The sequence below is a fragment of the Halichoeres trimaculatus genome, unplaced genomic scaffold (genome assembly GCF_033239565.1).
Source record: "Halichoeres trimaculatus isolate MK-OKI-2021-1 unplaced genomic scaffold, fHalTri1.1 fHalTri1_scaffold_10, whole genome shotgun sequence".
NCBI classification, from domain to species: domain Eukaryota; kingdom Metazoa; phylum Chordata; class Actinopteri; order Labriformes; family Labridae; genus Halichoeres; species Halichoeres trimaculatus.
The window spans coordinates 233233-246361 of NW_027437187.1; the positions used below are offsets into that span (position 1 = coordinate 233233).

General features: G+C 41.7%; 1 protein-coding gene across 4 annotated transcripts in view; it reads right to left on the bottom strand.

The window, feature by feature from the left end:
* The window catches only part of srgap1a (SLIT-ROBO Rho GTPase activating protein 1a), a 231311-nt gene that overhangs the window by 34780 nt on the left and 183402 nt on the right, over positions 1-13129 (bottom strand). For all 4 annotated transcript variants that reach the window (XM_074677243.1, XM_074677245.1, XM_074677244.1 and 1 more), the window contains exon 18: positions 3229-3308. In XM_074677243.1, the coding sequence (XP_074533344.1) occupies positions 3229-3308 (80 nt within the window). The remainder of the gene's footprint in view (positions 1-3228; positions 3309-13129) is intronic.

Consider the following 13129-nt stretch of genomic DNA (forward strand, 5'->3'; position numbering starts at 1 on the left):
GCAGTTTACCTACAGAGCCAACAAATCTGTAGATGATGCAGTCAACCTGGCCCTCCATCTCATTCTCAAGCATCTGGACTCAGCAGGAACCTACACCAGGATCCCATTTGTGAATTTTAGCTCTGCTTTCAACATAACAATCCTGGCTTCAGGTCAAGCTCTCCAAGCTGAACTTGCCTGAGTCCACCAGCAGGTGGATCACAGACTTCCTGTCTGACAAGAGACAGCAGGTGAAACTGGGAAAGAACGTCTTAGACAGCAGGACAATAAGCACTGGTTCCCCTCAAGGCTGTGTCCTTTCTCCTCTTCTCTTCTCCCTGTACACCAACAACTGCACCTCCAGTCATAAGTCCGTCAAGCTCCTCAAGTTTGCAGACAACACCACCCTCATCGGACTCATCTCTGGTGGGGATGAGTCTGCCTACAGGTGGGAGATTGACCATCTGGTGACCTGGTGCAGCACAACCTCGAGCTTAACACTCTGAAGACAGTGGAAATGGTTATGGATTTCATGAAAAGTGCAGCCTCCCCCAGGCCTATCGCCATGCATTAATCCACAGTGTCCACTGTGTAGTCTTTCCGCTTCTTGCGGTCTATCATCTCTCAAGACCTCAAGTGGGAGCTCCCATCACCTCCCTTATCAAAAAGGCCCAGCAGAGGATGTACTGTCTGCGGCAACTGAAGAAGTTCAACCTGCCAAAGACCATGATAGTGCACTTCTACACTACCACCATAGAGTCCATCCTCTCATCCTCCATCACAGTCTGGTATGCTGCAGCCGTAGCAAAGGACAAACACAGGCTGCAGTTTATCATCCGCTCTGCAGAGAAGGTGATCGGCTGCAACCTGCCATCTCTCTTTGACCTGTACACCTCCAGGACTCTGAGGCCTGCAGGCAAGATTGTGGCTGACCCCTCTCACCCTGCACATGGACTATTTGAGACTCTCCCCACCGGTAAGAGGCTGCGGTCCATCAGGACCAGAACCTCTCGCCACAAGAACAGTTTCTTCCCCTCTGTCGTCAGCCTGATGAGCATTGCCCATGCCCTCCCTCCTCCTCCCACATAACCCAGACTCTCACCATGAGACTGTTTGTCTGTCGAGTTATGTGTTACATTAACGCCCACTATACTTTAAATTGCGCAGCTCCACATTGCACCTTGTATCCACTGTTTTCTCATCCACTGTTAAATTCTGTATTATTTTCTTGTTAGTTGTTGCACCAACACGCCAAGTAAAATTCCTTGTATGTGCAAATGTACTTGGCAATAAAACTGGATTCTGATTCTGAGTTCATTTAAATAGAGCTCATTGGATACAGATGCCCACAAATGCTACTATGAGAAAGTCAAAGGAGCTCAGCACGGATCTGAAAAAGCGAATCATTGACTTGAACAAGTCAGGAAAGTCACTGGGAGACATTTGTTCAATTCAGGTTGGAGTTATTTTAAGTTTTTAGGGTGCTTTATGGAATTAAAGGACAGTTAGTGGTCAGGTTTCAAAAAGCTGTCGAAATTGCATGTTGGAAATGGGCTAAGTTCAATAAAAAACCCAGCAAAGAAGACCTGGAGAAGTGAGAACAGGGGCTGCCTCCTGACCAATTTGATTTACCTGACATTTGTTTAATTTAACTCAGGGTGATTTCAGTTTTGAGTTTGCACTATGGAATGAAAGGGCAGTTTAAGCCAGGTTTAAAGTTGCCTAAGTCACACTAGAAAAGGGGTCACCAACCAAGACCGAGGGCTACCTCATGATATACAAGTGGTACGAAGGGCTACTTGTCTGATAAAATTTTTCTGCATGGATCACTTTTTAATAATATTAATCAAAGTAGAAGTGGTAATACTATGTGAAGAGACTGCTCACTGGCCAGTGTTAATCACTTCAGAACTATTATTAGTGGCTAAATTTTGAAAAATTGCAATTTCGTTGCACTTGTTGCAATGACAAATAAAGTTCTCTTCAATGATGGTAGAAATGGGCTGCATCGTGAGCAGGGCCAGTTTTTGGAACATGCCTCGGGGGCACCTTAAGTGGTTCTTGAGGTCACCCAGGTGCACCATGTTGGTGACCCCTGCACTAGAATGTTAGAAAAATTGGCCTAAGTCACTTAACCCTGAAAACCTTACCCAACAAAAGGCTGTCCCTTTTTTTCCCATGTGTTCAGCCCCCATGTTCAAAGTCTTTTTGTGTTTTCACTTTTTCAGCTGCATTTTATCAGACCCCAGCTGTTTTTTTGTTTTTTTTTAGTTACATCTATCATCATCATCTAAAGCTTAACTCACTCCCAGTTTGGCTTGGCACCCAGAAACTGCTGTGTGTGTGTGTGTGTGTGTGTGTGTGTGTGTGTGTGTGTGTGTATGTGTGTGTGTGTGTGTGTGTGTGTGTGTGTGTGTGTGTGTGTGATTATGTGTGATTCAGGCAAACAAAAGGCTACATGCCACAGGCCCCATAAGTCTGCTGGATCCTTCAGTGTCCACATGATTTGTTATTAATCCAGCATATTTCTCTGAGACACATGGAAAGACGATTATCATTCATTCATTCATTTTTCTATACCGCTTATCCTGTTCATGGGTGGCTTGAGCCCATACCAGCTGTCATTGGGCGAGAGGTGGGGTACACCCTGGACTGGTCGCCAGTCAATCGCAGGGCTGACACAGAGAAACAGACAGCCATTCATTCACACACTCACACCTACGGACAATTTAGAGTGCTCAGTTAACCTGGTGAGCATGTTTTTGGATTGTGGGAAGAAGCCGTGGGAGGAGAGACGATTAAATGTAGAGAAAACACTGAAGGTATAATTTCTGAAAACCCTTAAACTTGAGACTGTAAATACAATGCTCCACACATTTTCCTCTCTCCAAATCACCATGAGACATTTTCACAAGCTGAGGAAAAGAAATCCAGTCAGCTGAAGACTGAAACAGACTGTGCCCTAGAGGAAATGAGCCTTCTCTCCCATGGTGTCCTTGGAGTAAATGGTGCAGACCACTGTGGTATTTTGTTAAAGGGAGTCATGGACGATTCCCCCGGCTCAGAGAGAGGGGAGTATTAGAACATGAATGGACGTCCATCACTGTGAGCTCTAAGGTGAATGCACTGACAGGATTAGCTGGAGCAAGCAGGGTTTAACCCTTGCAGTAGAATTATGTACTGTCCAAAGTACTAAAACTAGATATTTCATTTCACTATTAGTGTGTTTTTAAATCCATCTGTGCTCACCATCCTCACTGGTGTGTGTCTCCATGCCTCCTTCGTTGTCCACGTCCTCCACGGCTCCATGCTCACTGTACGGACTCTCGCTGTGGGGACAAAACCAAACAGTCAGGGCTTGATCAACTAGAGCAGGGGCCTGTACTACGAAGCTGGATTAAGTCATCCAGGATAACTCTGCGACAACTCGCTGAACTTCATCGGATCTCTGTAATCCAGATCTGCTGTACTACGAAGCTCGTTATTAACTCGATAAGTGAATCTGGCTGGGATCTGTGCGTGCACACATGAAATGGGCGTGGTTAGCAGCCCCGGAGCATTTTCAATGGACACTGGAAAAGAGAGCAGCCTACTTTACAGCGGAGGAGCAGCAAATACTCCAGCAAAAATACGAGGAGTACCGCAGTATCATCCAGGCCAGGAGCAACATGACTGCGGCTGCGAGAAGCCGCAGGGATTGCTGCAAAAAATCACCGACTCTGTGAATGCGTAAATTAAAAAATGCTGATATTAATAGACCTATCTCATCATGTGATGACAGGGGCAGTTATTCATTCATATTGTCAGTCAGTGTGTGTGTGTGATCAGCATCATATCCGAAATCATAATTAGGAAGAGTCCACTCTCCTACAAATCCCAAGGAAAACGCTCATTACAGGCAATTTATATTGCAGATGCAATAGCAGTGGGGAAAAAAGGACGTGGGAGCAAATAAAAAATAAACATAAAAACATCCTTCAAAACGGTCAGTATGAACTATTCCATTAGCACACATTTCTACTTTTCCCTGACAATGTCTCAGTTATGATGATCAGTAAGATATTGTTTGTTCACAGCCCATAATAAAAAAGGCAGCCTGTGAGCTAATGTTAGCACTTTATAGGTTCTTACTGCTTACCGCTGTTACTCCGGCGATGCCTCCTAACTATGGTAGGGGTATATATAAGGCGCATCAGATTATAAGGGGCACTGTCGGCTTTTGAGAAAACTGAAGGCTTTTAGTGCAGAAAATACGTAATCAATAGCGATCCATATATAAGGCGTATCGGATTATAAGGCGCATTGTCGGCTTTTGAGAAAACTGAAGGCCTTTAGGTGCACCTTGTAGTGCGGAAAATACGGTAACTGCTTTTCTACACAAAGCCACTCGAAAATCTGTTCCAATTGATCAGTAAGGGAATACAAATGTCAAAAGAACTCCACTCCGCATTTTCCTGGTTTCCTACTACACATCCGTATCCTGCAGGTATAAAGTGGGGTGCCTTGGCACTTCATCTTTTCAAGTTAATGCAAAAGTTTTGTTTTCTGCTCCAAATTGGAGATAAGGGTCTATAAAACATTTTTTGTCCGAGGATCAAGAAACCAGATGGAAAGAATTTTTTTTTTTTTTAGTTCAGTTTCCAAATTGCCACAATCAAAATTATGAATTTTTTAAAAGGTCTTAATTTTTTTTATCATTTGCTTTTTTTACGTTATTTCTATTGCTATTTTAGGTCAATACTGTGTAGGGAATCAACTTTTATTCAGAGGTGTATAGTAACAAAGTAGATGTACTTTGTTACACTACATAAGTATTTTTTTTTTGAGGATTTGTACTTAACTTGAGTTTTTTTTTTTCAAGACTTTTACTTTTACTTTTCTACATTTAAAAATTAAAAAATATACTTTTACTTTGTTACTTTGTCATTTGCCACCTTGTTACTCGTTACAAATTAAATTCATCAAAGAGATATCTGGGATGGGCGGGTCCCAGTAGACAAAAAGAACCCTGAAGAACCACGTACGGTACTCTCCCGAAGGCAGGTGAGGGGCGCGATTCACGAGCGGCAAGGCAGCGCGAGGCAGAGATCTGCAGCACACGTGCAGCACTGTAGGCTAAACATGGCAGCCGCGGAACATTTTGACGACATGACGAGGGAGACAGAAGACGCTTCGGCAGAAGACGAAGGTCACTCATGGTCATACCTGGCGACCATGTTCAGCTACCTCGGGATGGGGGTAAATGCCAAAACCTACCAAATGAAGTGCATGTTGTGCCTTCCAAAGTGCCACGAGATAAAGGCCTTTAACAACTCTCCATCCAACCTTAAGAAACATATAGAGGTAAGTGATGTGAATAAGTAAGTTAATCGCTGCCAATGTCATGTCATGTGGCAGGAGGAGTATAAATAGTGCTGGGCCGTTACCGATGGCCAGTAACGGCATTTCTGACGGTGGTTAAAGGCCCAGCACTAATATGTGCTAATGGTTTTACATAATTTTAGCCAACATTTTGGCCTTTTCATTAGCCAACATTACGTGCTAGTAAGAAGCAAGTTGCTAACACTATGTGCTAATAACATTAGCAACTTGCCCGTAGATAATCTTGCAGAAAATTGTTCTGTAGGACTGTCAATAATACAAGGCTAGCATCTTAACTTACTCAAACGAGGCAGTTTTCCTCCTGCATGATACATTTTTAGTATTAAGTGCTTCACATTTTTATGAAAAATACACAATCAAATCATACAAGATCAGTAACTTGAAGTTAAGCATTAGGTTATTCATTCTTTGTTGTCGTTTGTTCATATGAGCTGCAGTAAAATAGCATGCCATTCAATAAAACGCTTTGTTCAGTGTGCAGTATTATGTTGTAGCTTTAAACAATTTGGTATTTTTGAAAGATAACATATAGTTGACAGTTGACCAACATTTTAATTTATCAATGTTGAACATGGCCACAAATGGGACACCAAGGTGAAAGTGGTTAGAACAATCCAGACCTATCATTGTGGTAACTGTTGAATGATGTCTTGAGTATAATTTAAACTAATATTGTTATTTCTTTTACTTTTTTGTTTTTCATGTAGAGAGCACACCCACACCATCTAAAAAAAATATGAGCAGCTGACTTCACAGGAAAGAAAGAGGGCTTCGGAAGCTGGGACCTTCACCATCAAAAAGACCACCTTGCTGGATACCTGATCCATACCTCAGAGTGCAGTTGACAGGGCCATTGTTCAGTATGTTGTCAACGGGCTCCAGCCATTGTCAACTGTTGAAAATGAAGCCTTCAGAAAGCTTCTCACAGATCTCCTTCCTACTGCCAAAGTCATCACACGGTTCACCCTGAGATCAAGGATTGAAGATTTAGCGAAGACTATGAACGTGTTAAGTGAGGAGATGAGTAAAGTGGATCACATCGCCACCACTACAGACTGCTGGTCAGTTAGGAGAAGGAGCTTCCTTGGTGTGACTGCCCATTGGGTGAACCCTACAGACCTAACTAGACAATCAGCAGCCCTAGCTTGCAGATAGCTAAGAGGTTCCCACACCTTTGATGTTTTGGCCACCGCACTTAATGGTATCCATTCTGAATATGGCATCAGGAACAAAGTTGTGAGGACAACAACTGATAATGGATCCAACTTCCTGAAGGCTTTTCAGATCTTTAGCGTGGACAAAAAGCAAATGAGGAAGAGAAAGACGATGAGGAAGAGAATGAGATGGAGGAGGGAGTGGTATTTGTTGATGTGACTGCGGTCCTAGATGAGAATGATGGCTTTGAGTTTGAGCTTTCAAAACATCAATGTGCTTGTCATCTCCTCAACTTAGTGTCTACAGTTGATACTGAAAAAGCAACAGCCAACGATGGATACAAAAAACTGCAACGCTCAACATTCAGCAAGTGTTATGGGCTGTGGAATAAGTGTGGAAGATCCTGCCAAGCAGCTGAAGCTGTGGGAGATGCCTGCTCCCTCCAGCTGCTACGACCAAACGCCAACAGGTGGAACTCCAGCTTTGAGAGAGATCTGTGCAGAATTAAAGGTTCCAATGTAAGTTTGAATTGTGTATTTATCTATATTTTTATTTTTGGGTACAATATTCATGCATAATTGTGAAACAGTGGTTTATTTTTTCCCTAACAGGTTCCATCCAATTGAGCTCACTTTCCTCAAAGAGTACTACACCACCGTGAGCCCTGTCGCCCAGTCCATCAACATCCTCCAAGGAGAAGCAGAAGTTCAGATGGGATGGCTTCTCCCGACTATTGCCCTGCTGAGCAGGAAACTGGAAAAAACAAAGATTGCACTGAAGCACTGCAAGCCGTTGGTTGAAACCATTCAAGTGGGCATCCTGAACCATTTTGGTGAAATGTTAAGAGACCCTGAATTGGTTGCTGCAGAGATTCTCATCCCGAAATTCAAAACAAACTGGATCCAAGATGATGATACACTGAAAATCGGTAAGACAACATGGAGAAAATATTCATTTAATTACAAATTTAATGTACGCTCATTACATTTATGTTATTTTATTACTCATCAAATAGAAGTTGAGCCAATATCTGAGATGTCTAATTGTCAGAGTCAATACTTTATGATTTGATTTGATTTGATTTATTTCGGTCATGTCAGCACACTTATACAATATCACACATTTTCAATAGATCACATTGTACATGTCTGAAAGGGGAAGACAGGAGAAGCAGAGCTTATCTCGTCCCGTCCCCATTTCCTCAATATTATTTTCCTCTTTTTCACATATCATCAGATTATTATGAATTTTGATTCCATTTACAGATGTATGACATAATTCTTGATTGTCTTTTAGTGTCCATATTCGATCGTTAATGTCCATCACTTGTCTTACAACAACAACAACGTTTCAGCATTCTTCAGTCTTGACAATTTTGGATGATACACACTTAGCTATTATCATTTTCATATCCGTTGAAGGTCATTTTGGCATTTTTTTTCGTGGAACCACTGCACCTGGTTTCTCCTTGTAGCTAGTGTTTATTTGGGTTTGGCAAGTCAATGTTAGTAATAACACAGATTAAACCTTTTTTCTGTCCAATTTTAGAGAAATGATCTCCAGCATATGTGATGAAGCTGTTCAGATTCTAACTTGGTGCTCTGTAAATGCAACAAATAATAATATTACAAGTTTTCTTTATCTGGATTTCAACCGTAATGAATTCTAATATGTTGTCAATTAATACAGATTTTTCCTTCAATACTCTGAATTTGATATTTTCAGCTATGAACAGTGCGACCCCCCAACTTTGTTTTCTCTGTTCATACAAACAAGGTTATATCCTTCTAGTTCAAAGTCCATGCCTTTCTCTTCGTTGATCCATGTTTCTGTTATTGCAAGAATGTCAAAATGGCTCTTAAATTCCATTAGGTATTCCTTTGGAGTCAGAACAGTTCTGGTCAACATTTTGATTTTTTATCAGATCCTGATGTCCATGGTTTGTAATCCAGTCAGGGAAATCCAAATGTTCATATTCCGAGTTACAGTTCATTTGCTCCTTTTCCTTTAGATTGTGTTGAGGTTTTGAAGCTTTTCTGTTATCCATTTATTCGTCAAATTTGTCCAGATCCTCTATGCTCTTGATCAGCACCATCTTCATTTGTTCTGGTGTTTCTCCGTTGGTTCTTATCAGTATTTTGCAGTTTGCCGTCCAGTTGCTTTTTATCTTCCCGGCCTTTTTCAGCTCCCGTGCCTTCTTTGCCATCTCTGCATTTTTCTTGGTCAGGTTTTCATTGAAGAACACCGCCGTCCCTTTGAGCTTTGGGCCCTGTTTCAGCAGCGCTATCTTGTATTTTCTGTTTGTGAATCTCAGTTTCACAACTTTCCCGCCATTGGCCCCTTTCCAGGGCATGAGGTGACAGTATTCCACGTTATTGAAATCCACTTCGATTCCATTTGATTTCATGAAGTCGGCCATCTGTCCCTCCACCGTCTTAATGTCCTCTTTGTCTCGTGCGCTGTCATGCTCCCCTGCCTGTCCGTTTGTCAAGGCTTTCGCGTAGGAGCGCGGTTTGATCTTTATGCCGGTTACGATCACTTCATACAGCTTGGCTTGTTGATCCAGCTCTTCGACTCGCGTTTCCAGTTGTTTGATCATCTCTGATTGTTTTTTGTTGTAATCCTGCAGCTGCTTGTGTTCTCTGTGAAGGTTTTTTAATTCAGTGAGAACAGTTTCTATTTTCTCTTCCATCTTCACCATCTTCTCATATAGATCTTTTTTGATTTCTTTTTGTCCTTCCAGGATTTCATGGATGTTCAGCCATGTTTGGTCCGGATCCGGACCCAGAATCCGAACTTTTTGTCTTGGATTTTCCCTCCCTATTGCCTCCCATTTTAGTGAATTCCAGAGAGTCTTGGAGTAGACTGTTATTTTTGCTGCAGCTGCTATCCAAGGACAGAGCTCACTGATATGCGTCCGTCTCCCATGGAGGACAGACACCAACACCAAATTTGTTTCTGATAGTGTTGTTAGTCAATGTAATATTATTTATTTCTTTAGAATCATGGAAAATGTCATAAATGTAATTAAATTTGTCCAATAAAATGTGACTGTACTCATGCTAGTGTCACCCTCCTTGTGTTTCAGGGTTGGACTACATCAGGGAGCAGTTGGAGGATCCTTCCATTTCAGCAGATGCTGGATCTGGCTCATCTGATGAGGGAGACTTCTTCCCACAGAACACCAAGCACCACCAAACAGCTTGATTCATACCTGGCCTATGACATAAAGATTCTCAACACATTTCCTGTGGTTCTCAAGTTGTCTGTCAAACTCAACACGCCTCTGCCTGCTTCTGCAGCTTGTGAAAGGCTGTTCAGCATAGCAGGTCTCATCTTCAGCCCAAAAAGAGCACGGCTAGCTGCGAACACTTTTGAAAATCAGCTTCTGCTGAGGATGAACCACAAGTTCAACTTGATCCAAAAAGCTTGTGTGTTTTGTAGTGTGCCTCAGTTGATGAGGTTTTCGCAAGACATTATTTTTTTAGTTGTATTCTTTACCACATTCTATTCACCTGAAAAGTGAAATAAAAAAAAACAAGGGGAGTATAACTTTTGGTTGTTTGGCTTCTTTCCATGCGTACTATAAAATACCTGTACCTGTACTTGTACTTTTACTTTTGATACTTGAGTATATTTTTTCGCAAGATACTTTTGATACTCAAGTACATTTAATGTGAGCTACTTTGAGACTTTTACGCAAGTATTTTTCTTATAGGTGACTTTAACTTTTACCAAAGTCATTTTCAGTTATGGTATTTATACTTTTACTTAGTTACTTTTTTCAAGTACTTTATACACCTCTGCTTTTATTTAAATATCGAGGGCTTGAATATTGTGGATTGGCAGAAATCAAAAATGGCTGCCATTTTTTATAACTTTTTCAAATTGAATATATTAGCCACTACAGTACGGCTGCTACACTGAAGGAGAAATTGTTAAATTGAAGTCATTACTTTGTACTATTACCTGAGTATTGTGTGTAGGCTTTTATTAATTATTGTATTTCATAAACAATATTTTGGTATGTGTGTCAGGAACTTTCTAAAATCTCACAAAAACTTCATGCCCTTTAGTAATTTTTCTTTTCTAATGTCATATCATTTTTTAATTATTTTCTCTCTTCTATTGCTTTGATGTGATCAAGTTTATTCAGCTGTGTGCCTCATTCGCAAACTCCATTTAGTTAGTTGAAGCATGCCTCAAAGACGTAAGGTCCTGGATGTGCAGAAACTTCTTACTGCTGAACTCAGAGAAGACAAAAGTCATTGTTCTTGGACCTGAACATCTCAGAGAAGCTTTCTTGAACAACACCGCCGCCTTGGACGACATCAGCTTGGGGTTCTGGGAGTTCTTTTTGATCGGGACCTGTCCTTTAACTCTCACATCCAAAAGGTCTCAAGGACAGCATTCTTTCATCTTCGTTATAACAAGAAAATTAGACACATCTTGTTTCAGAGTGATGCTGAGGAACTAGTCCATGCTTTTGTTTCCTCCAGGTTGGATCCGGCTGTCCTAATTAGTTTATGAGGACTCTTCAGCTGGTTCAGAACACTGCAGCTCGGGTATTGACTTGGACCAGGAGGAGTGTTAGTGGCTTTACACTGGATACCTATAAAATCTAAAATACAATTTAAAATTCTTTTTCTGACTTACAAAGCTCTTAATGGCATAGGGCCATCCTATCTTAAAGAGCTTATTGTTCCGTATTATCCGTCTAGGTCACTGTGTTCTCAGCACCAGGCCTGCTTGTTGTACCTAGGGTCTGTAAAAGTAGTCCGGGAGGTTGAGACTTTAGTTATCAGGCTCCTTTTCTTTGGAATAACTTACCAATTGGGGTCCCTACCTTTTAAGAATAGACTTAAAACTTTCCTTTTTGATAAAGCTTACAGTTAGAGCTCGATCAGGTCTGAACCAGCTCTTAGTCATGCTGCTATAGATTTAGACTGCCGAGGGGAACTGACATACAGGGCTCCTGTTTCCCTCTCTCTATCTGTCAGTCTAACTTCTAGTCTTAATGTCCTCTAGTTACTGACCATACACCTCTCTGAGAGGCTCTGAGATTGTCTCAAAGGTTCCTCTGGATCGGTGATTTGGACGGCCTGCTGCCGTGGACCTACCAGACTCCAGCTAAGATGGATTTTTACAGTTTAATCATAATCAACACTACGATGCCAAACTACAGACTGTGTCTCTCTGTCTACCTGTAGTGTGTGTGTGTACGTGTGTGTGTGTGTGTGTTTTCCAAGTTTTACAGACCTATGATTTTCATACTATTTTTTAGGTTGTGCTCTGATACTGAAAAAATGTCTCAAATTGGCCATACGATATAAATATCAGTTGCTACTCCTGATCCTGAATCAATACCTACTTATTATGTATGGATTAGTTAATCTGATCAATACAGTTTCCATGTTGTGTTAAGGCTGGTGGTGGGTTTGTAGCCTTCGACGCCCCCTAGAGGGCAGTTTTTTGATTCCCTCGCTCACACCAGAGAACCAGCACATCGTCCTCACCTCCTTCTCCTCACCTTGTGGGAAAACATCAGGCCTTGCACCAGTTAGCACCGACATGCTACAGGCTGCTAACAGCTGATTTCACATGTAAACAATGCGGCCATGGTTACATGCAGGATCTCCAGACAAACACAGGAGCAAAAACAGCAAAAATATCTCTCAAGACAAAACCAGTTTAGTGTCTATGACCAACGAATGGGCCATACAAAGTAATGACCCACTCGTAATGCAAAGATGATGAAAAAACGATGACAAAATTACAAGAAACTGACAAATAAGAGAGAGCTACCACAACAGGTTGGCGCCTGGCAACAATAACACAAGGGGCACAGTGAAGGAGGGACCTACAGATAAGGAGAGAAAAGGAAGAAACAGGTGACAGAGACTGCTTCCAGACAGGGAGCTGGACCAAGGTATGAGCTTCTGCTCACTGTTCACTGTCTGACAGGTGATCTTCGTCTTACCTTGTGATTGAGGTGATTAACATGGTTGTTACAGGCTGTCTTATTCAGAAACTCAATAATGTGAAGCTGTGCTCTGCCTTGTCATGTTCTTGTCACCGCAAGCTTGTTGAACTTCACTGACATACTACTGACATAGCTGCAGCACAGAGTGAGCATGCATACCTGCAAGATGAACAAGTTGCTGATAAGCTGGGTTTGGCAGCATGACATGTGAACCATTCATGGACAGAAAAAATAAGAGGGCTGGTGTCAGAAGCATTGTGGGATTAAAACCAGGGATTCAAAAAATTAATTGATTTATTGTTGATAAGAAATTACTCGATTCAAATAAATTTATTGCAATTAATCATGTTTTTAACCCATAATTCCCCGCCAGCCTACATGAGGGTGCGCTTTGCGACAGACTTTGGCGCACATGGGGGAACACAAGAGAAGCAGATCTCTGACAACAACAACAACAACAAGACAGATGAAAAGAAGTGGGCCACTTTCTTAAAGATCCACCACTGCTCCCTTACTCAAGTCCTGCAGCATGGTGGAAGGTTAATGAAGGCAGGTTTCCAATAGTAGGAAACCTTGCACGGACAAACCTGGCATGTCTGTTCCTGCTGAGGGAGTGTTTTCAACAGCTGG